This window comes from Chiloscyllium punctatum, chromosome 24 (genome assembly GCF_047496795.1).
Source record: "Chiloscyllium punctatum isolate Juve2018m chromosome 24, sChiPun1.3, whole genome shotgun sequence".
In the NCBI taxonomy this organism is placed as follows: Eukaryota; Metazoa; Chordata; class Chondrichthyes; order Orectolobiformes; family Hemiscylliidae; genus Chiloscyllium; species Chiloscyllium punctatum.
The window spans coordinates 57,126,149-57,150,616 of record NC_092762.1 but is presented as its reverse complement, the minus strand read 5'-3'; the positions used below and the strand labels follow the sequence as shown (position 1 = coordinate 57,150,616).

At 42.7% G+C, this 24,468-nt stretch overlaps 1 protein-coding gene across 6 annotated transcripts in view; it reads left to right on the top strand.

Annotated features, from left to right (window-relative positions):
- The window catches only part of LOC140494563 (caytaxin-like), a 76,379-nt gene extending 51,947 nt beyond the window's left edge, over positions 1–24,432 (top strand). For all 6 annotated transcript variants that reach the window (XM_072593877.1, XM_072593879.1, XM_072593880.1 and 3 more), the window contains 6 exons: positions 5,885–5,971; positions 7,235–7,333; positions 9,975–10,010; positions 16,781–16,816; positions 17,046–17,078; positions 21,598–24,432. In XM_072593877.1, coding sequence (XP_072449978.1) covers positions 5,885–5,971; positions 7,235–7,333; positions 9,975–10,010; positions 16,781–16,816; positions 17,046–17,076 — 289 coding nt within the window. In that variant the 3' untranslated portion in view covers positions 17,077–17,078; positions 21,598–24,432. The remainder of the gene's footprint in view (positions 1–5,884; positions 5,972–7,234; positions 7,334–9,974; positions 10,011–16,780; positions 16,817–17,045; positions 17,079–21,597) is intronic.
- Positions 24,433–24,468: the final 36 nt, after the last annotated feature.

Below are 24,468 nucleotides of genomic sequence, written 5' to 3'. Positions count from 1 at the left end.
GGTGTACATAAACCAGAACCGTGAGATAGTAAGCTATTTTGAATGCATTGTTCAGACCACACATGGGGAGCTGTGTTCAGTTCAAACATGAATGTACAATCACTGGAGAAATGGGAATCTAGAGTGATACATTGCAGTTCTAATGCAGGGTAAAGCTCCTTTACATCTGGTAATGTGGTATGAAACAGAATTAGAGTTTCTTTCACTCATTTGCACGATCCATCCCTCACTGGCCTTGACAAGTTGTTGGTGAGCCACCTTGATGAAATGCTGCATTCAGGTGATGTAACTTCATCCAGAGTGCTATTAGAGAGGGATTCCCAGTATTCGACCCAACAGCAGTGCAAGAACGGCGATAAAGTTCTAAGGATACTGTATCATTTGGAAGGCAACTTGCAGTTAATGATGTTCCAATATGTGTCTCCTGCCTATGTCCTTCTAGGCAAGGCCTGTGAGAGAGGGTGCATTAGCTGCTAATCCCTAGGATTAGTGTCTTCAAACAGACTGAGTTCAGACAGCACCACCCATCTCTCAAGCTGTTATCTTACACCTCAATGTGTTTGCACTGAACCGCTCTGGGACAGTTTTCCAGATTCTGATTACCTGGGAGAGAGAGTGTCAGTTTCTATTTGTTTTGACAGCCAGTATACATTCTGGGTGTTGTAGCCTATGTCCAGCTGAGGCTGTACTCCCGCCTGCTGCCTGGGTGTGGTTTACTGAAGGCTCCACCAACAGTTTCCTCCCCATGGGTGATTAAAATGTCTTCACCAGAGTTTGGTGAAATGTAGCTGGGGGTAAGTCTTAAGAGTCTTTAAATATCTTATTTACCCCAGCACCATTCACTGTATTATTACCAATAATTTTAGCATTGTCCTAGTTTTATTTGTATATGACAAGTTACACAAAACTAGTGGGACATTACTGTCTTTTAGCTCTCTCCTGCACACACTTTTATTATTTCTCTGCTAAAGTTAAATCCCATCATCTCCTCCCATGTGTGTTTGTGTCAGAGTGAGAGTTTTTTTTATTCATTAACTTACATCGATGTTAATGGCCAGGCCCACATTTACTGCCCTTCTCTAATTGCCCTTGAGAAGGTGGTAGTGAGCTGGCTTCCTGAACTGCTGCAGCCCCTGTGCTGGAGGTAGACCCACTATGCTGTTAGGGAGGGAATCGCTTGATAACACTTTACTGATGACACCTTCCAACACTTTACTCTCTGATCTAGAGTAGACTGATGGGGTGGTAATCAGCCAGGTTGGATTTCCCCTACTTTTTGTGTACAGGATGTGCCCAGGCAACTTTCCACATTGCTGGGTAGATGCCAGTGTTGTGGGTGTACTGGAACAGCTTGACAAAGGGCACGCCCTGTTCTGGAGCACGACTTGTTGGTACTGTTGCCAGAATCTGTGATATTGGGTAACACCAGAGGAGACGAGAATGGATCATCCACTAGACCAAAAATTGTTGAGTATTTTGTCCTTCTTTTTTGCATAGGTCACTGGGATCATTGAGGATAGGGATATTTGTGGAGCCACCTCCTCCAGTTTAATTGTGTATCACTATTCATAACTGGATGTGGTAGTACTGCAGAGCTTAGATATGATCCATAGATTATTGAATTGCTAAGCCCTGCCTGTCACTTGCTTCTTATGTTATTTGGTGTGCACTTAATCCTTCAATGGGTTGACATCTCATTTTTAGGTATGCCTGGTGCTGCTCCTGGCAAACTTAGCAGATCAGCCATGATCATCATAAATGGCAGAACTGGTTTCGATGTTTCTCAGCTCTCTTGCTATCCACATTGAACCAGGATTGATTTGCTGGTTTGATGTTAACAGGAACATGATGGGAGATAACAGTCCATGAAGCTGCAAATTGCAGTTGAATGCAATAATGCTGCTGATGATGATCCACAATATTCATGGATGCCCAGTTCTGAGCTGTTAGATCTGTTCTGAGTCTGGTAATAGCACACATATTGAAATAAGTCTTTGGTGTGCAGTCAGGACTTTGTCTCCACAAGGTCTTTGTGGTGGTCACTTCTACCAAAACTGTCAAAGCATCAGTAATAGACAATAGGTGCAGGAGTAGGCCATTCTGCCCTTCGAGCCTGCACCGCCATTCAATATGATCATGGCTGATCATCCTTAATCAGTATCCTGTTCCTGCCTTATCTCCATAACCCTTGATTCCACTATCCTTGAGAGCTCTATCCAACTCTTTCTTAAATGAATCCAGAGACTGGGCCTCCACTGCCCTCTGGGGCAGAACATTCCACACAGCCACCACTCTTTGGGTGATAAAGTTTCTCCTCATCTCTGTCCTAAATGGTCTACCCCATATTTGTAATGTTGGAAGCAAGTAGGTTTTCCTTTGTTGGTTCCCTCAACACCGGGGTGCAGGCTGCTCCCGGCAGATATCTCCTAAAGGACCTAACCAGCTTGGCCAAGTTGTGATGTTACCCAGCCCCTGTTGGTGCTGGACAAGGAAGCTCCACCATCCAGATGACAGTCTCTGCACCCATTACTCTCCATGCTTCTTCCAAGCTGTGGTCATCATGGATACACAGAGGGTGGGTTGTAAGTGGTAATCAGTACAAAGTTGCATTACCTATTTTTACCTGACTTCATGAGGTCCAGAGTCGATGTTCAGGATTCCCAGGCCATCCCCTGGTGTATAGCACTATGCTATCACCTCTGGTGTCAGTCATGCCAGTGGAACAGGACATATCGAGGAATGGTGATGGAGGAGTCTGTGAAATTGGTTGTAAGATATGATTTGGTGAATTTGACTTAGTCAGGCTGTTGCTTGTCTAGTATATGGCATAGCACTCTTAATGTGGCCACGAGGAATTTTCAGGGCAAACCAGGCAGGGTGTGCCTTTCACATTTACAGTATGTAGTGGTCTGTCTGTTTTTTTTTGTTATTTTAACATTTTTACAGCGGTTTGGTACAACATAGTGCCTTGCCAGACCAATTGAGTTCAAAAGCAAGCCAGCACCAATCCTCCATCGTTAGATTGCAGTGCTAAAACCAAATGGCACGGACTGAAACGGAACTGCAATTTTTACTGTAACCAAACCACATTATCCACTGTAAGGCATTTGCATCAATCACTAGAAACTATTTGCACTGACCATTATTAATGAACTGCATCAATCATTATTAATTAAAATGCACTGATTACTTTAAGCGCTTTGGACCAATCATTTCTTATGAAGTGCAACAATATCTAGTAATGAATTGTATTAATCAATATTAATGAACTGGACTGATCATTCTAAATGATTACAGGTAAGGCTCACAGTGATCAGTAATACATCAGTGATTCAGTCTGTTGAATAAAGTCAGTGGAACTAAAAATCAGTGTAAATTTGAAGAATAGTCTTCACTAAAAGAGCAGTAAACGTCAGCAGCAATGTGACAGGCCAAGGAATAGATTTCAAAACATAGCTCTGGGTTTTCATCTGGAAACCTGGTGCTCCCAGCTTTGTGGACATGATTTTTTAAAGCTGGCTGCCAGAGGGTGGAGTTTTGGTCCAGGGAGGCAAGGTACATTTTGAGGTTGGGGCCAAAAGCTCGGTGTGGAGGTGGTTTGTGCAGTAGCACTATATTGACATTTCAAAGAGAAGAATAAAACACAGCAATTCTCTTGCTCTCACTCCTCACTTTCTTTACCCTGTCCCCACACTCCTCCTATGCCCCCACCCCTCATTATCCTTCATACACTGCATATCAATCTATACCCCTGTACTCACCCTATATCGCCCTCTCGTGTCAATTATTGCCCATTCCCCTTACACCTCATCTTGAACCTAGCACGGGCCGAACTCAGGAACCATGCAATAAGTGAAAATAATGTTCTGTGCACCTATTGCAGAATTCCCTACTCTGCACACTCAGTTTCTTTTAAAAGAAACTATTTATGATATTCTTTAAACTAAATAAAGCCTTATATCAACAAACATTTATTCAAGTGCACATCTTAGAAAAACAAGCATGACAATTCATTTATAGTATCACTTAAAAGAATCTTTAATCACTTGGAGCTGTCAATCAAGCTGTGAAATGGGAGACTCTCGACAGTGATTAGCCAGTCGTGTAGCAATAATCCAGCAATGGAAATCTTCAGGTGTATGACAGCAGATAGCATGAATTAGCTGGAAGTGTTTTTTGTCTTAACAGTCTCGGTACGTGTTTCAAAAGATTTGGAAATCAGCACTGGATAGCAGTTGATAAGTTCTCTTAACTGTCATTTTGGATATTTTTGGTAGTTGATTTTGACAGGTCTGTGGACTCTTTCAATGAATTTGACAGTTGATCAGTTTAGGTACATGCATGCCCAGTTTTGTCAATTCCTGATGACATCCTACATCCTCAAAAGAGCACCTGGCCTCCCTGAAGGTGTCTGGGGAACAGATCCAAAGGGTTACCTTGGATGTTAAAGGACATGCACAAAGTTCAGAACTGCACTTATGAGATCTATGCTGCAGATTTTGGGTTTCACAGTTATACAGTCATAGAGCTGTACAGACGGAAACAAACCCTTCAGTCCAACTCGTCCATGCCGACCAGATATCTTGAATTAATCCATTCCCATTTGCCAGTACTTGTACCATATCTCTCTCAACCCTTGCTATTAATGTACCCATCCAGATGCCTTTTGAATGTTGTAATTGTACCAGCCTCCACCACTTCCTCTGGCTGCTTATTGCATACACATGCCACCCTTTGCGTGAGAAAGGTCCCTTTTAAATCTTGCCACACTCACCCTAAACCTATGCCCTCTAGTTCTGAACTTCCCCCAAACCAAGAAAAATGCCTTGTTTATTTAACCTATTCATGCCCCTCATAATTTTATAAACCTCTATAAAGTCACCCCATAGCCTCCAACGCTCCAGAAAAGAGCCCCAGCTTATTCAGTCTCCAACTGCTAGACAACCAAAATCACACAGGAATGCCAATGATTTAAATGGCTAGCTGTCTCCATGAACCCCACACATTGCAAATCCCAGTCCAGTTCCATTTTCATCCTTGCAAGAATGAAAAGTGCTATGTTCACTGGCAGGGAACTTGTGATTTCTGGGCTCATCTGTCATTTTCATCATGTGGGGAAAAGCCAGACCATAATTAATTTCAAATATGATTAGAGTTGACGTGTTAAAGAGAGATAAACATTGGTTGGCCAAAATTTCCTATCTTCTTGAATTTCCTTATGTTTTCTGAAATGCATTATAACTTTCAGCTTTGTCTTGATCTTTAGTTTGCACATTTTCCATGTCTGGCATGATACCAGTACATAGGCAGAGGGTATTGTTATGCTGTATACGGCAGTCCATTCATTAATTTCTGTTAAAAGGGCTCAAACTTTACTTTTGTTGTTGGTTCCTGTGTCCTCCACTTATTGCATTTACATAAAACCCAGAGATGTAATCAGTTGGTGTACACTGTAGGTAATATTGAGAATGTAAATTACTTTGTCAAAGTGTACAATCAGTACCACAGAGGCTGGAACCCTCACTTCTCAAAGCAATGTCTTGACCAAAGTGTCAACCTGCCTAGTTTAAAATTTAAGCAAAACTAGGCAGGTAACTTTCAACCATCATTAACTGTTGCATTCTCTATGGGCAACACTACTATCAGTCAGAGTCCACTTGCCAGCCAATCAGTATTCCCTTCTGATACAGTATAAATCATCCTGAATACTGCAAGATGGAAAGCTTAAATAAAATCAGCCTTTATTTTCAGCAATACTCAAGTTTTGTATCTCCTAAGTTATCTATCAGCCAACTGGCCAATTGGCTATCTCATCCTTATTTACTTTTGTGATCTCTTGTAAAATGTAATTGCAGACCATAAATTTGCTGTTTCCTGCTTATAGGCTAAGGAAGAACCTGAAGTCATTAATAATTGTTCATCCGTCCTGGTTTATTAGGACTGTGCTGGCAATCTCCAGGCCATTCATTAGGTAAATACTACCACACTCTCTCACTTGTGACTATTTTGCTTCAATAGTAAGCTTATTATCAAATTCTCTGTCAATAACTGGAAAAAGACTGAGTTACTAAACCCAAGAGAACAGATCTGATTGGATTATAGGAAAAGAACTGATGAGTGTCAATAGTTAGAATTAATCCAGCACCATAGGGGGTGAGATGGGAAAATCAGCCAGGGTTTCTGTTTATCACGAATACCCAGTATCACCGACTGGAGAGGGTGGTGTTAGTCCAGTCCACGGTGCTGACAGTGAGCTTATTGAATACCCTCTGCGACAGAGAGGGAATGAACAAGCTCATCCTATTTCTGCCTAACTAATGAACTATGTTAAGTTAGGGGCCAGTAACTTCTGTTGAAATGGACAAAGAGTGTTGGAGGGTCATCAGGGACAATCAAGTTTCTTGAGAGGAAACTTCATCAGGGAGGGCTGAGTTGGGGGTAGTAAGAATTAGAATTAGGTTTATTGTCATATACTCAAATACAGCGATACATGAGTACAGAGAGAAGTGTACAAAGTTGCCATTTCCAGTGCAATCTTGGGTACAAAGATACTGAGGTACAAAATCTCAGCTTTAAGTTTGAAAAATGAAAAAAGTAAAGTTAAAAGATTAGCGTTACAGTCCTTCTAAAGCTAAGTACAAAGATGCCTAGGTACAAAATCTTGGGTATAACTTAGTTATTGGACTTTACGTAGAGAGTCCATCGGAGGAATCAGGCCTGGGTGGTGAAATTAGGGAGCACCAAACGTAGGGACTGGGATGATCAGAGGTGTCAGGCCGGCGGGTCTGGCTGCATCATTCCAGGTACTGACCGGGGTGTGATTAAGTCTGTTTTGGGTTCCTGGTGTTTTCTGCAACCATTTAAAAAAATTACTTAGAGTGGCTTTGGTGTCATTCTGTTAGCTTCCAGGATGTCACGACAGGGAGACAAAGCAAAAGGGGAAAATCAGTAAATATCCCAATGGCAGAAACAAATACCTGGGTGTAGGCTGGCTGCTGTGGTCTTCCAGCACCACTAATCCAGAATCTGGTTTCCAGCATCTGCAGTCGTTGTTTTTACCTGGCTTAATATCCCAACTACAGTCTGCTGTTTTGAGTATCTTTCTTGGGGAATTTCAGGATAGCATTTGGCAGCCAGAGGAACTGAGATATTGTACATTGATAATCTCTGGAGTTACCTGTATGAATGGTTCTTTTAATTGTAATATTTCTGTTTTGTGTTTTATTTTATTCAGTTTTAAGTTCATGAGTAAGATTCAGTACGCTCACACTCTCTCCGAACTGGAACAGGCTATTCCCATGGAGCAGGTGCAGATCCCAGAGTGTGTTTTACAGTATGTATCAACACTGGGAAGACTGTCCTCTGGTACCTGGTAACATTCTCAGCCAGTTAAGCTTTGAAGTATTTTCACGCTTCTAAATATCTCCTGAAAGCTCCTTCCAAGAACTCAATTCTCAATACATTGTCCAGTGTTGTAATGGGTTATAAAGACCAGAATGTCGCAGGTTCAACCCCAAAGCCAAGTTCAATTAGAGGTCATCATTTCAGGGACAGTAAAGGTCTCCAATTGGCTTCCAGATCCTGAGCTATACGATGGAATGTTCCCAGCCTTTACAAGATGTTGTCAGAGATGGGGGAATGTTGGCAAAATGGCATGAGAAACTATTAAGTAGAGTACTGTTTCCATTGTGTTTCCCTTACCATGCCATTTTGCCAGCAAGAGAAATGTGGTGGGTGACCTAACCCGGAGCCCAACAGAGCCATGTAAATGGCCAACTGAGGGCAGTGGCCAGTTGAATGCAGTGTAGAGCCCTCCAGCACATGGTGGTCTCCAAGCAGACACTGTGGGGTTTGAGGGTCCTGTTTTGGGCATTCTATGGTCTAGCATCAGTGGCCAACCTCAGTATTTGTGCAGTCAGCCCTCAGCAACTGCCTTGATTGTACCTTTCTCAGGACCCAGATACCCCCTCCACACCTGCCTGTCTGATTGGATGGGTTAATCCAGAATAATGAGTAGGGTGCTGCCCACCTCCTCAGCCCGCTCCCTGAGAAAGGCACCATAGACCATAGAACATTACAGCACAGTATAGGTCTTTCGGCCCTTGATGTTGCGCCGACCTGTGAAACCAATCTAAAGCCCATCTAACCTACACTATTCCATTATCGTCCATGTGTTTATCCAATGACTATTTAAATGCCCTTAATGTTGGCAAGTCCAATACTTTTGGGCATTCCATGCCTGACTACTCTCTGAGTAAAGAAACTACCTCTGACATCTGTCTTATATCTATCACCCCTCAATTTAAAGCCATCACCATCTGAGGAAGAAGGCTCTCAATGTCCACCCTATCTAATCCTGTGATCATCTGGTATGCCTGTATTGGGTCACCTCTTAACCTTCTCTCTAACAAAAACAATTAGAGCCCCATTGCTTGAGGAATGAGATGGAGAGCAGAAGAGTTGCACTGTGCCATGGGGGACCAGGCATAATGAATGCCCCTCAACAGAACACTTACATTGAAAATAGAAGCATTTGACGGTTGATAGTGTTCTCAGCTCTGAGTCCGAGATTGTGCAAAATATTCCACTGCAAGATATGAATGTACTCAAAGGTAAAGGATATGTTAAGGAAGGTCGGGTACGTTTTGGCGCTACCCTTTTGGTGCCAATCATTTGGCCCCGCAGTTTTGGCGCTGAGCTGTTTTGGCACCAATTCAGAATACAAAAATTAGTCTTTGGTTAATGAAGCGAGGATGACTAACGACCCAATGTAATTTTCTCAACTATCAACTCTTGCTAGTTGAGAAAATTACATTGAGTCATTAGTCATCCTCTCTTCTTTAACCAAACAAGACTTTTTTTGTGTTCTGAATTGGCACCAAAACGGTGGGGCCAAATGATCGGCGCCAAGTAGTCCCATTCCGTGTTAAGGAGGAGCTGTACTCTTGGAGCTGCCATCTTTGTGAGGAGACATAAATTATTGATGCCACTGATTCTGTTTGGGAGGATATTAGATTTGATGTCTGTATAGTTGTGCTACTGAACTAATAATCCAGAAGATGGGCTAACAAGCCAGGCAAGTGAGTTCAGATGTCTCGATGGCAAATTGAGAACTTGTATTCCGTGTGAAATACAATGCTGATATCCTATAGAAGTGAAAGTGCCAATTACCTTTTAATTCACTTGTGTCCTTTAGGAAGGAATCCTTCCACCCTTACTCAGTTTAGCTGATTGGCGTCAGTTATACTGTGGGTTTATTAATGTGGCTGACATTATTAGTGTGGCTGACACTGAATGGCTCTCTGAAAATTTCTAGCAAGCCACCTTCTGCAGTGTAATTGGACAATAGCTGTTGGCCAACATGGAGTAGGCCATTTGGCCCCTCCTCTGCAATTCCATAAAATCATGGCTAATCTGTTAGCGGCATCATCCCACTTCCCTGCCTATTCCCTGTACCGTTTGAGTATGTCATTAGACATGAATCACCTACCTCCGCTTTAAAAATATTCCGTAACCTTGTGTCCACCCATCTCTCTGAGGAAGATTGCTACAGACTTACAACTGTCTGAGAGAAAAGATTTCACTTCACTTCAATCTTAAATAGGAGAGCCCTTATTTCTATATCATTCTAATTTCTCCAATGAGAGGAAACAGCCTCTCAGCATTTACTATCCTGTTACGTTCCCATAGGATCTAATATGTTTCAAAAATATTTCTTCTCAAATACCAATTGAACAGGCCAACACATCCAACCATTCCTCCAAAGTTAAATCTTCATCCCAGGAATCAGTTGCGTGATCCTTCTCTGAATTAGTCCTAATGCAATAAAAGGTGTTCATTGTTATTTTTGGGACTTTGCTAAGTATCAAATGGTCCCTAAATTTACCTGGGCAATGATAGGTGACTGCATTTGAAAATGTGTGGTGACTTGAGAAGATTAAGCGATGTGATAAATCTCTTTTTTTACCTTATAGATTCGAGGAAGAAAGAATAAAATCAAGGAGGTCTAGGTAAATTATCTGAATCAGTTCTTTCATTACTTCACATTCAGTTGAGAAGAATCCGTTTAACATTTTTAAATTTGGCCTTTAGTACAGTGATATGTGCTTCTTGTCAGATATGGGAGTTAAAAGAGAGTTTAAGGGTTACTGTGGATTAAATCTTCAATAAATGCTGTTGGTTGCGAATCCTATCAATTCAAATGGATCAGTTGGAGAGACAGTTAGAGGTAATGAGGAATTTGCAATAGCAATAGTACATGATGGATGGCAGTTATAGGAAGGGGGAAAAGTCGCAGATACAGTCACATAGATGGATTAACTCCAGGAAAGGTAAGAGAGGTAGGCAGCTAGTGCAGGAACCTTCTGTGGCTATCCCCATTTCAAACGAGTATGCTGTTTTGGAAAATGTAGGGAGTAATCCATTCACAAGGGAATGTAGCACGAACGGCCAAGTTTCTAGTATTGAGACTGGCTCTGATGCAACAAGGGGTACATCGGGTTCCAAGAGATAAATTGTGTTAGGGGACTCTCTAGTCCGAGGTATGGACAGACGTTTCTGTGGCCAGCAATGAAAAATCAGAATGGTGTGTTGCTTCCCTGGTGCCCGGATCAAGGATGTCTCAGAGGGTGCAGAATGTTCTCACGGAGAGGGCCCACCAAGAGGCCATTGTCCACATTGGAACCAACAACATAGGAAGGGAAAAGGTTGAGATCCTGAAGGGAGATTACAGGGAGTTAGGCAGGAATTTTAAAAAGGAGGTCCTTGAGAGTAATAACAGCTGGATTACTCCTGGTGCTACGATCTAGTTGAGGGCAGGAATAGGAGGATAGAGCAGATGAATGCATGGGCGAGGAACTGGTGTATGGGAGAAGGATTCACATTTTTGGATCATTGGAATCTCTTTTGGGGTAGAAGTGACCTGTACAAGAAGGACAGATTAGTCCCCTTCCAATTTAGGTACAATGTACTGGCAGGGAAATTTGCTAGAGCTGCTCAGGATTTAAACTAGTAAGGTGGCATGGGGGGCCCAGGGAGATAGTGAGGGAAGAGATCAATCTGAGATTGGTACAGTTGAGAACAGAAGTGAGTCAAACAGTCAGGGCAGGCAGGGACAAGGTAGGACTAATAAATTAGACTGCATTTATTTCAATACAAGGGGCCTAACAGGGAAGGCAGGTGAACTCAGGGCATGGTTAGGAACATGGGACTCGGATATCATACCAATTACAGAAACATGGCTCAGGGATAGGCAGGACTGGCTATTTAATGTTCCAGGATACAAATGCCACAGGAAGGATAGAAAGGGAGGCAAGAGAGGAGGGGGGAGTGACATTTTTGATAAGGTATAGCACTACAGCTGTGCTGAGGGAGGATATTCCTGGAAATACATCCAGGGAAGTTATTTGGGTGGAAGTGAGAAATCAGGAAGTGCTGATCACATTATTGGGATTATATTATAGACCCCCTAATAGTCAGAGGGAAATTGAAAAACAAACTTGTAAGGAGATCTCAGCTATCTGTAAGAATAATAGGATGGTTATGGTAGGGGATTTTAACTTTCCAAACATCGACTGGGACTGCCATAGTGTTAAGGGTTTAGATGGAGAGGAATTTAAGTGTGTACAAGAAAATTTTCTGATTCAGTATGTGGATGTACCTACTAGAGAAGGTGCAAAACTTGACCTACTCTTGGGAAATAAGCCAGGGCAGGTGACTGAGGTGTCAGTGGGGGAGCACTTTGGGACCAGCGACCATAATTCTATTAGATTTAAAATAGTGATGGAAAAGGATAGACCAGATCTAAAAGTTGAAGTTCTAAATTGGAGAAGGGCCAATTTTGACGGTATTAGGCAAGAACTTTCAAAAGCTGATTGGGGGCAGATGCTCACAGGTAAAGGGACAGCTGGAAAATGGGAAGCCTTCAGAAATGAGATAACAAGAATCCAGAGAAAGTATATTCCTGTGAGGGTGAAAGGAAAGGCTGGTAGGTATAGGGAATGCTGGATGACTAAAGAAATTGAGGGTTTGGTTAAGAAAAAGGAAGCATATGTCAGGTATAGACAGGATAGATCGAGTGAATCCTTAAAAGAATATAAAGGCAGTCGGACTATACTTAAGAGGGAAATCAGGAGGGCAAAAAGGGGACATGTGATAGCTTTGGCAAATAGAGTTAAGGAGAATCCAAAGGGTGTTTACAAATACATTAAGGACAAAAGGGTAACTAGGGAGAGAATATAGCCCCTCAGCAAGGAGGTGTTTGTGTGGAGTCACAGGAGATGGAGGAGATACGAAACGAGTATTTTGCATCCGTATTTACTGTGGAAAAGGATTTGGAAGATATAGATTGTGGGGAAATAGATGGTGACACCTTAAAAAATGTCCATATTACAGAGGAGGAAGTGCTGGATGTCTTGAAATGCATAAAGGTGGATAAATCCCCAGGACCTAATCAGCTGTACCCTAGAATTCTGTGGGAAGCTAGGGAAGTGATTGATGGGCCTCTTGCTGAGATATTTGTATCATCGATAGTCACAGGTGAGGTGCCAGAAGACTGGAGGTTACCTAACGTGGTGCCACTGTTTAAGAAGGGTGGTAAGGACAAGCCAGGGAACTATAGACCAGTGAGCCTGACGTCGGTGGTGGACAAGTTGTTGGAGGGAATCCTGAGGGAGAGGATGTGTATGTATTTGGAAAGGCAAGGACTGATTAGGGATAGTCAACATGGCTTTGTGTGTGGGAAATCATGTCTTACAAACTTGATTGAGTTTTTTGAAGAAGTAACAGGATTGATGAGGGCAGAAGGGGTAGATGTGATCTATATGGGCTTCAGTAAGGCGTTCGACAAGGTTCCCCATGGGAGACTGGTGAGCAAGGTTAGATCTCTTGGAATACAGGGAGACCTAGCCATTTGGATACAGAACTGGCTCAAAGGTAGAAGACACAGGGTGGTGGTGGAGGATTCTTTTTCAGACTGGAGGCCTGTGACCAGTGGAGTGCTACAAGGATCGGTGCTGGGTCCTCTACATTTTGTCATTTACGTAAATGATTTGGATGTGAGCATAAGAGGTATAGTTAGTAAGTTTGCAGGTGACACCAAAATTGTAGATGTAGTGGACAGCGAAGAAGGTTACCTCAGATTACAACAGGATCTTGATTAGATGGGCAATGGGCTGAGAAGTGGCAGATGGAGTTTAATTCAGATAAATGTGAGGTGCTGCATTTTGGGAAAGCAAATCTTAGCAGGACTTATACACTTAATGGTAAGGTCCTAGGGAGTGTTGCTGAACAAAGAGACCTTGGAATGCAGGTTCATAGCTCCTTGAAAGTGAAGTCGCAGATAGATAGGATAGTGAAGAAGGCATTTGGTATGCTTTCCTTTATTGGTCAGAGTATTGAGTGCAGGAGATGGGAGGTGATGTTGCTGCTGTACATCGTTAGGCCACTTTTGGAATATTGCGTGCAATTCTGGTCTCCTTCCTATCGGAAAGATGTTGTGAAACTTGAAAGGATTCAGAAAAGATTTACAAGGATGTTGCCAGGGTTGGAGGATTTGAGCTATAGGGAGAGGTTGAACAGGCTGGGGCTGTTTTCCCTGGAGCGTCAGAGACTGAGGGGTGACCTTATAGAGGTTTACAAAATTGAGGGGCATGGATAGGATAAACCGACAAAGTCTTTTCCCTGGGGTGGGGGGAGTTCAGAACTAGAGGGCATAGGTTTAGGGTGAGAGGGGAAAGATATAAAAGAGACCTAAGGGGCAACTTTTTCACACAGAGGGTGGTACGTGTATGGAATGAGCTGCCAGAGGAAGTGGTGGAGGCTGGTACAATTGCAACATTTTAAAAAGCATTTGGATGGGTGTATGAATAAGAAGGGTTTGGAGGGATATGCGCCGATGCTGGCAGGTGGGACTAGATTGGGTTGGGATATCTGGTTGGCATGGATGGGTTGGACCAAAGGGTCTGTTTCCATTCTGTACACCTCTATGATTCTAAATTAAAAGACTTATGTTTGTTTCACTTTTATTTCATAATGTGGTTTCTATTACTGCAGAAGAAATTTTGGGATCAAGATAATAAGGTTAGGCCAAACTGATCTGAACCAAATCGGAGTATTTCTATCATATTTTTGATAATCTCATCTGCAGGGACACAGTTAATTTTCTCCTGAACATTCTCCCTCCTTTATATCTGTTTCCATATTGTTCATGTCGTATGGTGTTTTTAGCTATCATATTCCTGGAATATCTATTAGAATATCTATTAAAATAAACTGTTTCTATGAAGTGCATTTGTCTGAAATGTCCAGTCCCTCTCCTCCTTTGCTGACTCCAGGTGGGTGCCAGTTTCTACAGCCACTGTCTCTTTCAATATATCACAAAATTGGCCACATTGTGAGAAGCTGAGAGGGAGAGTGGCAACTGGCTTTTTTTTAAATGAGGAAGTGCCAGTTCGCTCATAACCAAAACTGACCCTGTTCATCACCCAAAGACAAAATTAACAAAATGTTAGAGATCGGGTTGTTAAGAAGGTGATTGGCACACTTTCTTTCATTGCTCAGACTTTTGAATTTGAGAGTTGGGATTTTGGAAAAGCAAATCAGAGCAGGACTTATACACTTAATGGTAAGGTCCTGAGGAGGGTTGTTGAACAAAGAGACCTTGGAGTGCAGGTTCATAGGTCCTTGAAAATAGAATCGCAGATAGATAGGATAGTGAAGAAGGCATTTGGTATGCTTTCCTTTATTGGTCAGAGCATAGAGCTGAGTTGGGAGGTCATGTTGCGGCTGTACTGAACATTGGTTGGGCCACTATTGGAGTATTGAGTGCAGTTCTGGTCTCCTTCCTATGGGACGGCTGTTATGAAATTTGAAAGGGTTCAGAAAAGGTTTACAAGGACATTGCCAGGTTTGGGGGATTTGAGCTATAGGGAGATGCTGATTAGAACATAGAAATTGCAGTGCATTACAGGCCCTTCAGCCCTCAATGTTGCGCCGACCTGTGAAACCAATCTAAAGCCCATCTAACCTATACTATTCCATTCTCGTCCATATGCCTATCCAATGTACATTTAAATGCCTTTAAAGTTGGAGAATCCACAACTGTTGCAGGCATTACATTCTATGCACCTGCTACTCTGAGTAAAGAAACTACCTCTGCTATCTCTCCTGTATCTACCACCCCTCAATTTAAAGCTATGTCCCCTTGTGCTAGTCATCACCATCTGAGGATAAAGGTTCTCACTATCCATCCTATCTAACCCTCTGATTTATCTTATATGTCTCAAGTCACCTCTCAACCTTCTACTCTCCAACGAAAATAGCCTTGAGTCCCTCCGACCTTCCTCATAAGACCTTCCCTCCATACCAAGCAACATCCTAGTAAATCTCCTCTGAACCCTTTCAAAAGCTTCCATATCCTTCCTATAATGTGATGACCAGAACTGTAAGCAATACTCCCAAGTGTGGCCACACCAGAGTTTTGTACAGCTGCAGCATGAATAGGCTGGGTCTGTTTTCCCTGGAATGTTGGAGACTGAGGGGTGACCTTGTGGAGGTTTACAAAATCTTCAGGGGCATGAATAGGGTCAATAGACAAGGTCCTTTCCCTGGGGTGGGGGAGTCCAGAACAAGTGCATAGGTTTATGGTGAGAGCGGAAAGACATAAAAGGGAATAAGGGGCAATGCTTTCAAACAGAGTGGTACATGTATGGAATGAGCTGCCAGAGGAAGTGGTGGAGGCTGATACAGTTACCACATTTAAAAGGCATCTGGATATATGAATAGGAAGGGTTTAGAGGGATATGGGCCAAATGCTGGCAAATGGGATTAGATTTGGTTAGGATATCTGGATGGCATGGACAAGTTGGGCCGAAGGGTCTGTTTCTGTGCTGTACTTCTCTGACTCCATGACTCTATGTTGAGGTTGTACAGGATGTTGTTGAGGCCTCTTCTGGAGTTTTGGTCATCTTGTTATAGGACGGATATTGTTAAGCTCAAGAGGGTTCAGAAGAGATATACCGGGATGTTGTCAGGAATGGAGGATTTGAGCTATAAGGAGAGGCTGGATGGTCTGGGACATCTTTCACTGGCATGTAAGAAGTTGAAAGGTGACTTTCTCGAGGTTTATAAAATCATGAGAAGCATATAAAAGGTGAATGTCTTTTCCCAAGGATAGGGGATTTCAAGACTAGGGGCAATGCTTTTAAGGTGAGAGGAGAAAGAATTTAAAGACACTAGGAGCGATTTTTTTTTTTTTAGTGAGTGGATTGTGTGTGTGTGTGTGGAATAACTTTCCAGAGGAAGTGGTGGATGTGGGTATAGTTATGTTTAAAAGACATTTGGGTAAGTACATGAATAGGAAATGTTTTGGAGGGATATGGGCCAAGCGCAGGCAGATGGAACTAGTTTAGTTTGGGGATTATGGTCCCATAGCACTTGTTTCTATTTAAATGCCTTTAACGTTGGCAAATCCACTACTGTTGCAGGCAATGTGTTTCATGTGCCTACTCCTTGGAGTAAAGGAAATATGTCTGATAGCTGTCTGACTGTGACTATATCAGGGATGACTGGGAAGCAATCTGAATGAGGGTGGAGAGATTCTAATTGGATTTCACTCTACCTCAAGATGCAATGGAAGGAATTTGTCCAGTGAGAGAACATGACCTGTAGAATGAGTCAGAGAAGCTGGTGTAACAGATTTAGCAGTGATTGTCCTGTGCAACAAGACAGAAATTCTGTTTAATAACAAAATTCTGTGTGTGATTTTTTTTTCTTTTAACAGAACAGAAGATGGTCAGTCCGTGATTGAGAAAAACAGGTGATTATACAGCTAGTAAGGTAAAAGTTTATAGATCTGTTACATAATCTGTGAAGAAACAGTAAATTTTCGGAAATTTAATTTGAATGAAGTTGGTGTGCAGCAAAGGTAAAACCAGAGAATATTGGAAGTTCCCAGATGACCAAGAAAAATAACATTAGATTTTGGATAGCTTTTTTGTAACAACTATATATAGGAGCTAATGGGATTTTTCTTCTCTCTAACTCAGATCTGAAGCTGCAGCTGAAGAGCAGGAGTAAAGGTCTGTACCTTGTGGTTCTTACAGTGGGATAGTCATGATGGGCCAATGGCCTTCTCTGTTGAGTGAAGAAACCAATTCAGTGTCATTATGTCTGGAAATGTAAAATTTTCAAAATGTAGCACAGTTCATATTTATAGAACATACCTTGTATCTTGTAACATCAGTCTTCCTTTTAAAGATAAACCTTTATGTTTGCAACTACTGTCTTGTTATCTATTGGATCAGCCAGAGAACCCTCTATGGCTCATGTGTCAGACAAATTGCTGCTCATTCCCAGCTTGTCTCATTTCTCCAAAGTTCTCAGATTTTTATTCACTTGTGTGACATGCGTGTCTCTAGCTGGCTAGCATTCATTGCTCAGCCCTAGTTGATCTTGAGAAGGTGATCTTGACTCCATGAACTGCTACAATCCACTGCTGTACATTGGCCACAATGTCCTCAGGGAGGGAACCTTGACCCAGTGACAGAGAAGGGATGGCAATATATTTCTAGGTCAGGATGGCGAGTGGCCTGGAGGGAACATGCTGGTGGTGGTGTTTCCATGTATCTGCTGCCCTCTCTCTTCTAGATGGAAGTAGTCGTGGGGTTAGAAGTTACTGTCTAAGATTTATTTGCTGAATTTCTGCATGGGATCTTGTAGATAGTACTGCTGCTACTGAGTGTTAGTGGTGGAGAGATTAGATGCTTGAAGAGGTGGTGCCAATCAAGTGGGCTGCTTTGTCCTGGATGGTGTCCAGCATCTTCAGTGTTATCAGAGTATTTTTGGGGAGTATTCCGTCACACTTCTGATTTGTGCATTATGGAAATTGAATAGACTGAGGAGTCAGGAGGTGAGTTATTTGCCACAGTGTTCCTAGTCTCTGACTTGCTCTTGTAGCCACTGTGTTTGTGTGGCAAATCTAGTTCAGTTTCTGGACAATGATACCCAATGGGATGTTGATAGTGAGGGATTCAGTGATGGTAACACCATTGAATGTCCAGGTGTGATGGTTAGATTGTCTCTTATTGGAGATGGTCAGTGTCTGGCACTTGTGTGGTGCATATGTTATTTGCCACTTGTCAGCCCAAGCATGGTTATTACGAGAAAGTGAGGACTGCCTCCCCTTCCACTCCTCCAACCTACAGATACAACGCATCATCCTCCGCGATTTCCATCACCTACAAATAGATCCGACCACCAGACATATATATTTCCCTCCCCAGCCTGATCTGCATTCCATAAAGACCATTCCCTCTATGACTCCTTTGTTAGGTACACGCCCCCCCCCCCCCCCCACCCTCCATTCTGAGCACTTTCCCCTGCCACCGCAAGGAGTGTAAAGCCTACGCCCACACCTCCCCCCTCACACCCATCCAAGGCTCCAAAGGATCCTTCCACATCCGACAGATTTTCCTGCACCTCACACATCATCCACTGTGTCCATTGCTCTCGATGTGGTCTCTTCTACATTGGGCAGACAGGATGCCAACTTACAGAACATTTCAGAAAACATTCTGGGACACGCACACGTTAAACAATCCCACCACCCTGTGGTCGAACACTTCAATTCCCTCTCCCACTCCGCTAAGGACATGCAAGCCCTGGGCTGCCTCCACTGCCAAAGTCTAACCACCCAACCTCTGTGGGTGGAACACATCATCTTCCTCCTTGGTACCCTCCAATCTCACAGGATCAATGTCAATTTCACCAGTTTCCTCATCTCTCCTTCATCCCACCTTATCCCAGATCCAACCCTCCAACTCGGCACTGCCGCCTTGAACTATCTTAGCTGTCCATCTTCCTTCCCACCTAAAATACTCCATCTTCTGCTCCGACCTATCACCATCACCCCCCCCCCCCACCTTCATCTATCAATTGCATTCCCAGCTACCTTGCCTCCAGTGCCACCCCCCTCCCATTTATCTCCCAGCCCTTGCCCTCCACCTCTCCCCAACACACCATTCCTCTCACTCCCAATGAAGAGCTCATGCTCGACATGTCGACTCTCCTGCTCCTCGGATGCTGCCTGATCAGCTTTTTCAGCTCGAGTATGGATATTGTCCAGATCTTGTTGCATTTGAACGTGGACTGCTTCAGTTAATGAGGAGTCACAAATGGTGCTGAACATTAGATCAGTAGATCCGCAAACATCCCCACTTCAGACCTTATGATGGAGGGAAGGTCACCGATGAAGCAGCTGAAGATGGTTGGGCCTAGGACACTATCCTATGAAACTCCTGCAGAGATTTCTTAGACCTGGGATGACTGACCTCCAATTACCACCACCATCTTCCTGTGTGCCAAATCTGACTCTAACCAGTGGAGTGTTTGCCCTGATTACCACTTTTGCTAGGGGACTCCTTGATGCCATACTTGGTTGAATGTGACCTTGATGTCATTTTGCCAAACCTGATACCTAATCCTACTCGCCACTCTTTCTTGCCAGCACTGATTTACATTCTCTCTGTCATGCTGTATTTCAAATCCCTCCCACCACCTTGCTGCATCCTATTTCTGCAAATGCTTCCTTGTGTTCTCCAGTCCTTTTGTTTGCCATCTCTGTTTACCCCGTTACAATTGTGGATCATTCAGAAGCTTGCTCTCTAAAGCCAGCTGCCTCACCTCTCTTTCTTTAATAACTTTGTCAAATCCCATCTGGTTAATCAGTGTCATGCCACCTCTCCTAACCCTGCCATCGTGATTCAGCCCCCAAATCCAGCATCTACTTTTGATCTTTCTGTGGGAATGCCTTCAAATGTTTGCTAGCTTAAATGTATTGCATACTTTCTTATTTAGTGAGTTATCTCAAATTTAGAGTTTGTGCAAATTGGTACACATTTTTTACTTTTATAAATCTTATTTTCAATCCACTGTTCTTCAATTAACCGCTTTAATTCTGAACTCTTTCAAGTTGATATAAATTCTTAGCCATATTAGGCACTCTGGTGCTGTGAGGATCTGCAATCCTGCAGGACTCAGTCTGACCACCAAGGGGCATCTCAACACAAAGCAATGCATGGTTAAAAATCACACAACACCAAGTTATAGTCCAAAAGGTTTAATTGGATGCACACTAGCTTTCGGAGCATCGCTCCTTCAGGTAGTGATGGAGGGCTCAATCCTAACACAGAATTTATAGCAAAAATTTAGTGTGATGTAACTGAAATTATACATTTGAAAAATTGATTGTCTGTTAAGCCTTTCATCTGTTAGAAACAATCGTGGTATTCCAACTACCTGTTGGACTATAACCTGGTGTTGTGTGGTTTTTAACTTTGCACACCCCAGTCCAACACCGGCATCTCCAAATCAATGCATGGCCATAAGTGTTCTGCATTTCAGCTTGTTGGAGTTAAGCACTGTACCTTCAGTATTTTCCAGTCTTCCTGTCTGTCCACACAGATAGTCATTGTGTTGTGGTGTCTCCCTGTTCTGTAGGCTACTGAGAAAGGCTGTGGGAAAGACCCATTGATTTTCTCAACCAAGATGCAAACAGCTGTCCCCTTTCCTCACAGATCTGGTAATCTGTGCCTGAAAGTGGAGGAAAACTGAGATTTTTTTTTTGCTGCAGCCCCAAGCCCTACACTGTGCATTTCTGATCAGAGATACATCAGCAATGCATTCCAAATAAATCTGTGAATCAGGACTTTAGTTTGACTGATCTACATTTGAGGGGAATGTGGATAAGCTCAAGATGGAGAAAGAGAATATTTTGATAAGACCAAGACACAGTTTCAGATGGGGGGGGGTGAATTTCATACTAAATCTGATCATCTGGATGAATGGTCTATTTTTTGCTATGTGATTGGATCAGGACAATTTCTAAATTTATAAAACTCACCTACTGAAATAAGTGTATGGTAGAGGGGGGCGGTTTAAAGTGAAACCCCATCGTAATGGATGCAGGCAGAAGGGATGGACATAGATCTATTATTAAACTTATTATTCAGTTACCCCCACCCCCTACCCCCAAACTTCTGTCTTGTCCAGTGCCTCACACTGAGATGTAGATCTCATTGATTCTGTCTTACCTCTGTTATCTTTGTGACGAATCTTTACGTACAAGCCCAGGCAATGTGTGGTGTCAGGATATTCCACTGTAAGGGCATCACATGTTAGAAGTGATCCAATCCAGCCCCCATTGAACCTGTCCATTTCACAGCCAGAATCACTGCAAGGTGATGAATGGGAACCACACTGATTATGCCCAGCTGAAAATGTGTTGCTGGAAAAGCGCAGCAGGTCAGGCAGCATCCAAAGAGCAGGAGAATCGACGTTTCGGGCAGGAGCCCTTCTTCAGGAATTATGCCCAGTGCCAACTTGGGGAATATCAAGAAAATGGAGGGTGAAAGAAATGGGGAATTTTAATTTTGGTCCATTGGGATATTCCTGGTCTATGTAATTGAGTTTCCTATCGGGACACCTGGGAAGCTGACAATTCATGCATGAGATATTGAAGTTCTCAAGGTTAAGTGTAGGTATTCAGTCAGGATTATTGTAATGTATCAGTTGTGACCAGTCTGTATCTTTCCATTTTAGGAAACTAAGAACCTTCAAATCAAAAGCTGGAATTCAGAGAAAGCTGGATGAAGTTCATGACAAGAAAGTTCTTTTGAAATAATGTGACCAAGTTTGGTTATAAGAATTGACTTTCACTCTCTGCCACTGATTCCAGGATGCAGACACTGGGCCCCGAGTTCATTGGAATTCCGTTGCCATTGATCAGGCCATTTTAACATGACATGGAGTTTCTTATGTCATAACCATGAAAAATATGTGGGATATGGTCATAACCCTATTGCCAAAAGAGTACCCTAAGCATAGCTGTTGAGAATCAACTCCTATCTCTATTTCTTCCCCTAATTTACTGAAGCACTGATGTTGCCGTACTGTGGGTTCCATGGACACCGATTTCCTTCCAATACTCTGAATCTTTGTTGGCTTCAAGGCTGATCTGGATAATCTGTTGTGCAAGTGTCAAAACCCAAACTTAATTCTCTCCTTAACCAACTCTTACACAAGAGTTGCTGACTAACAATCCAATGAAGGCAGTAGGTTTTCCATGTAAACAAGCCTTAGGTGTTCTTTGCTCGTTCTGTTGTATTAAAGGGCTCTACAAAAGGATTCTCCACTTTCAGCAGTGATTGGGTAGTGAGGATTCCAAAGATGATGGGTCTGGGAAAGATCATATTGCTACATTTCAGCTTTGTGTTAAGGCAGAATAGGAATCTTTACAGCATTCGACCCATAATTACTCGAGGCTGACATTGGAGCATAGGCAATTTTTTGATTTTTCCACTGAACAGCACCACCCTGATAACATATAATATTAAATATAAAACTGACTAAACCATGGATGGGGGTTATGGAGGAGAGTGTAGGGGAGGGGTAGGTGGGTCGGTGAAGAGTCTATAAACAGTGCATCATTAATCTGTAAGGTGATCTCAGAAGTTTTAGAATTCTATTGTGGAATGAAATAAATGACGGTGAACACAATATGTTCTTCCTGTGTGACCAGGAGTATCTGAGTCAATCTCTGAGTCAGTCCCTGGCCTCTACTAGTTAGCTGATCACAGCTGGAGTGGCAGTGTAGGTGTTCAGTCGTCGGCATCTGTGGGGCTTTGTGGAGAGGGCATTGGTGATGTGGGGCTTGTTTTAAACTGAGTAAAGACAGTATCTGTCAAGTATCCTACTCCTGTTCACAGTAACTCCTGCCAGTTTCTGGGATGTTAGGGGACAAAAAATGTCAAGAAGGTGCCTGTGATCCCATTAATGATTGAGGGAAGGGCGCTAAAAGACAATCATTGCCTATGGAAACAACTTACAGCAAGTCAGTGCTTTGAGAGGAAATAGGGAGAGGGAGAACTACAGAAATGCTGTTTCACTGGATTAGTAAGGTGAGTGTGGAAGGCATGACTGTCTGAAGATTAACCTGCTGTGGTGGCAGAGAGTGAGGGCTGACCAATCAGGTGAAACAAACACCCAGCTGACAATCAGATTGGTCAAATAAGTTGAGAAATTCCCACTTGATGGGTCAGTTACTGCAAGTATTTTTTTTTGGTAAGTTTAATAATTCTCGTTGTAATCATCGTTCACTTTGAATGTATTACGTGTACAGTTTTAAAACCTTTTTAATTTTCGTTGTCACTAATTGCTCAGAATTGTTGACTTAAATTCAAGCTCTTGTCTAACATGCTTGCTCCCTATGCTGCAGTGTGACCAGCCCAGTGTGTAATTAGCAGCTGCAAAAATGGTAAAACTTGCTGGAAATATTTGTCCCACTTTGTGATCTTTAAGACAACATCGTGATAATTTATTACCTGTTGTCTACGCTGGAACTTTTAGTGAACAAATCTTGTGGAACTCTATAATGGATTTTTCTTGAACACCTTACTGTTGAGTTCTTTCAAATCAGTGTTTTTTTTTCCAGTGTCTGTCTGTGGCTTTTCATAGGAACACCTGTAACTTCCCCCAAATGGTGCGATTCTGCTCCTGGGAAGTGGCGAATGCCATGGAATTGAACACCCTCTTAATACAGCAAAATGCTGCAGATTCTGGAAATCTGAATTTTTAAAAATGAAGTGCTGGAAAGGTGCACGGGTGGAGAAAGAAACAAAGTTACCACTTACAACTTAATCTTTAATCAGTAACATCCTTTCGCTTTGTTACTGGGCAACAAGGAGGGCACAGGAATCAATCCAGCTTTTGTTGATGCTCCCAGTTCTTTTACATGGAGCTCCCGACGTAGATAGAGCATAGGTTTGCCCAAATCCACAGGTTACACGTGGCTCCTAGGACAAATGATAAATTCCACATTACATTGATTTCACAGGTTGGTTAAAAATTGAAGGAAGTTGCATTGGGTCCGAGGAGGTCTCATTTGGGCCTTCAGGAAGCCATCTCCCCATCATTCAGTTTGATTGCTCCATTGGTCTTTATTCAAGATCAGACTGGCTGTGGGGCTTTTAATGAAGCTAAGACAGAAGGTGTGCTTTCATTGACCAGAGGAAATCAGGTGCTGTAGAGAGGCAGATCTATCCCAGAATGTGAAAAGATCATATTAAATCAAACCAGTAGTTTTACATTCCTTCTGTTAAAGGCCCCGTCCTGCACTTGGCAACACCTAAGGCAGCATGATTGAATCCAGCAGCTTGTTGTGGACATGTGGAGCTCAGACCCATTCCTTCATGGAGCAGTATTGCAGCATTCCTGAGTGAGTTATTGCCGAGGGTTTTGGCCCTGTTTACGAAGTTAGTGATACCGTTAATGTAAACTGGATATTTAACCAGTTGATACCTAATGTTATGGCTATTCAATGTTTTCAGTTGTTATAAAAATAAACAGTTGGCACAGGTGCCATGCAGTCATTGTTGAGATGAACGTTTTTTTGGCAAAGAAGTCTTCTGTCTT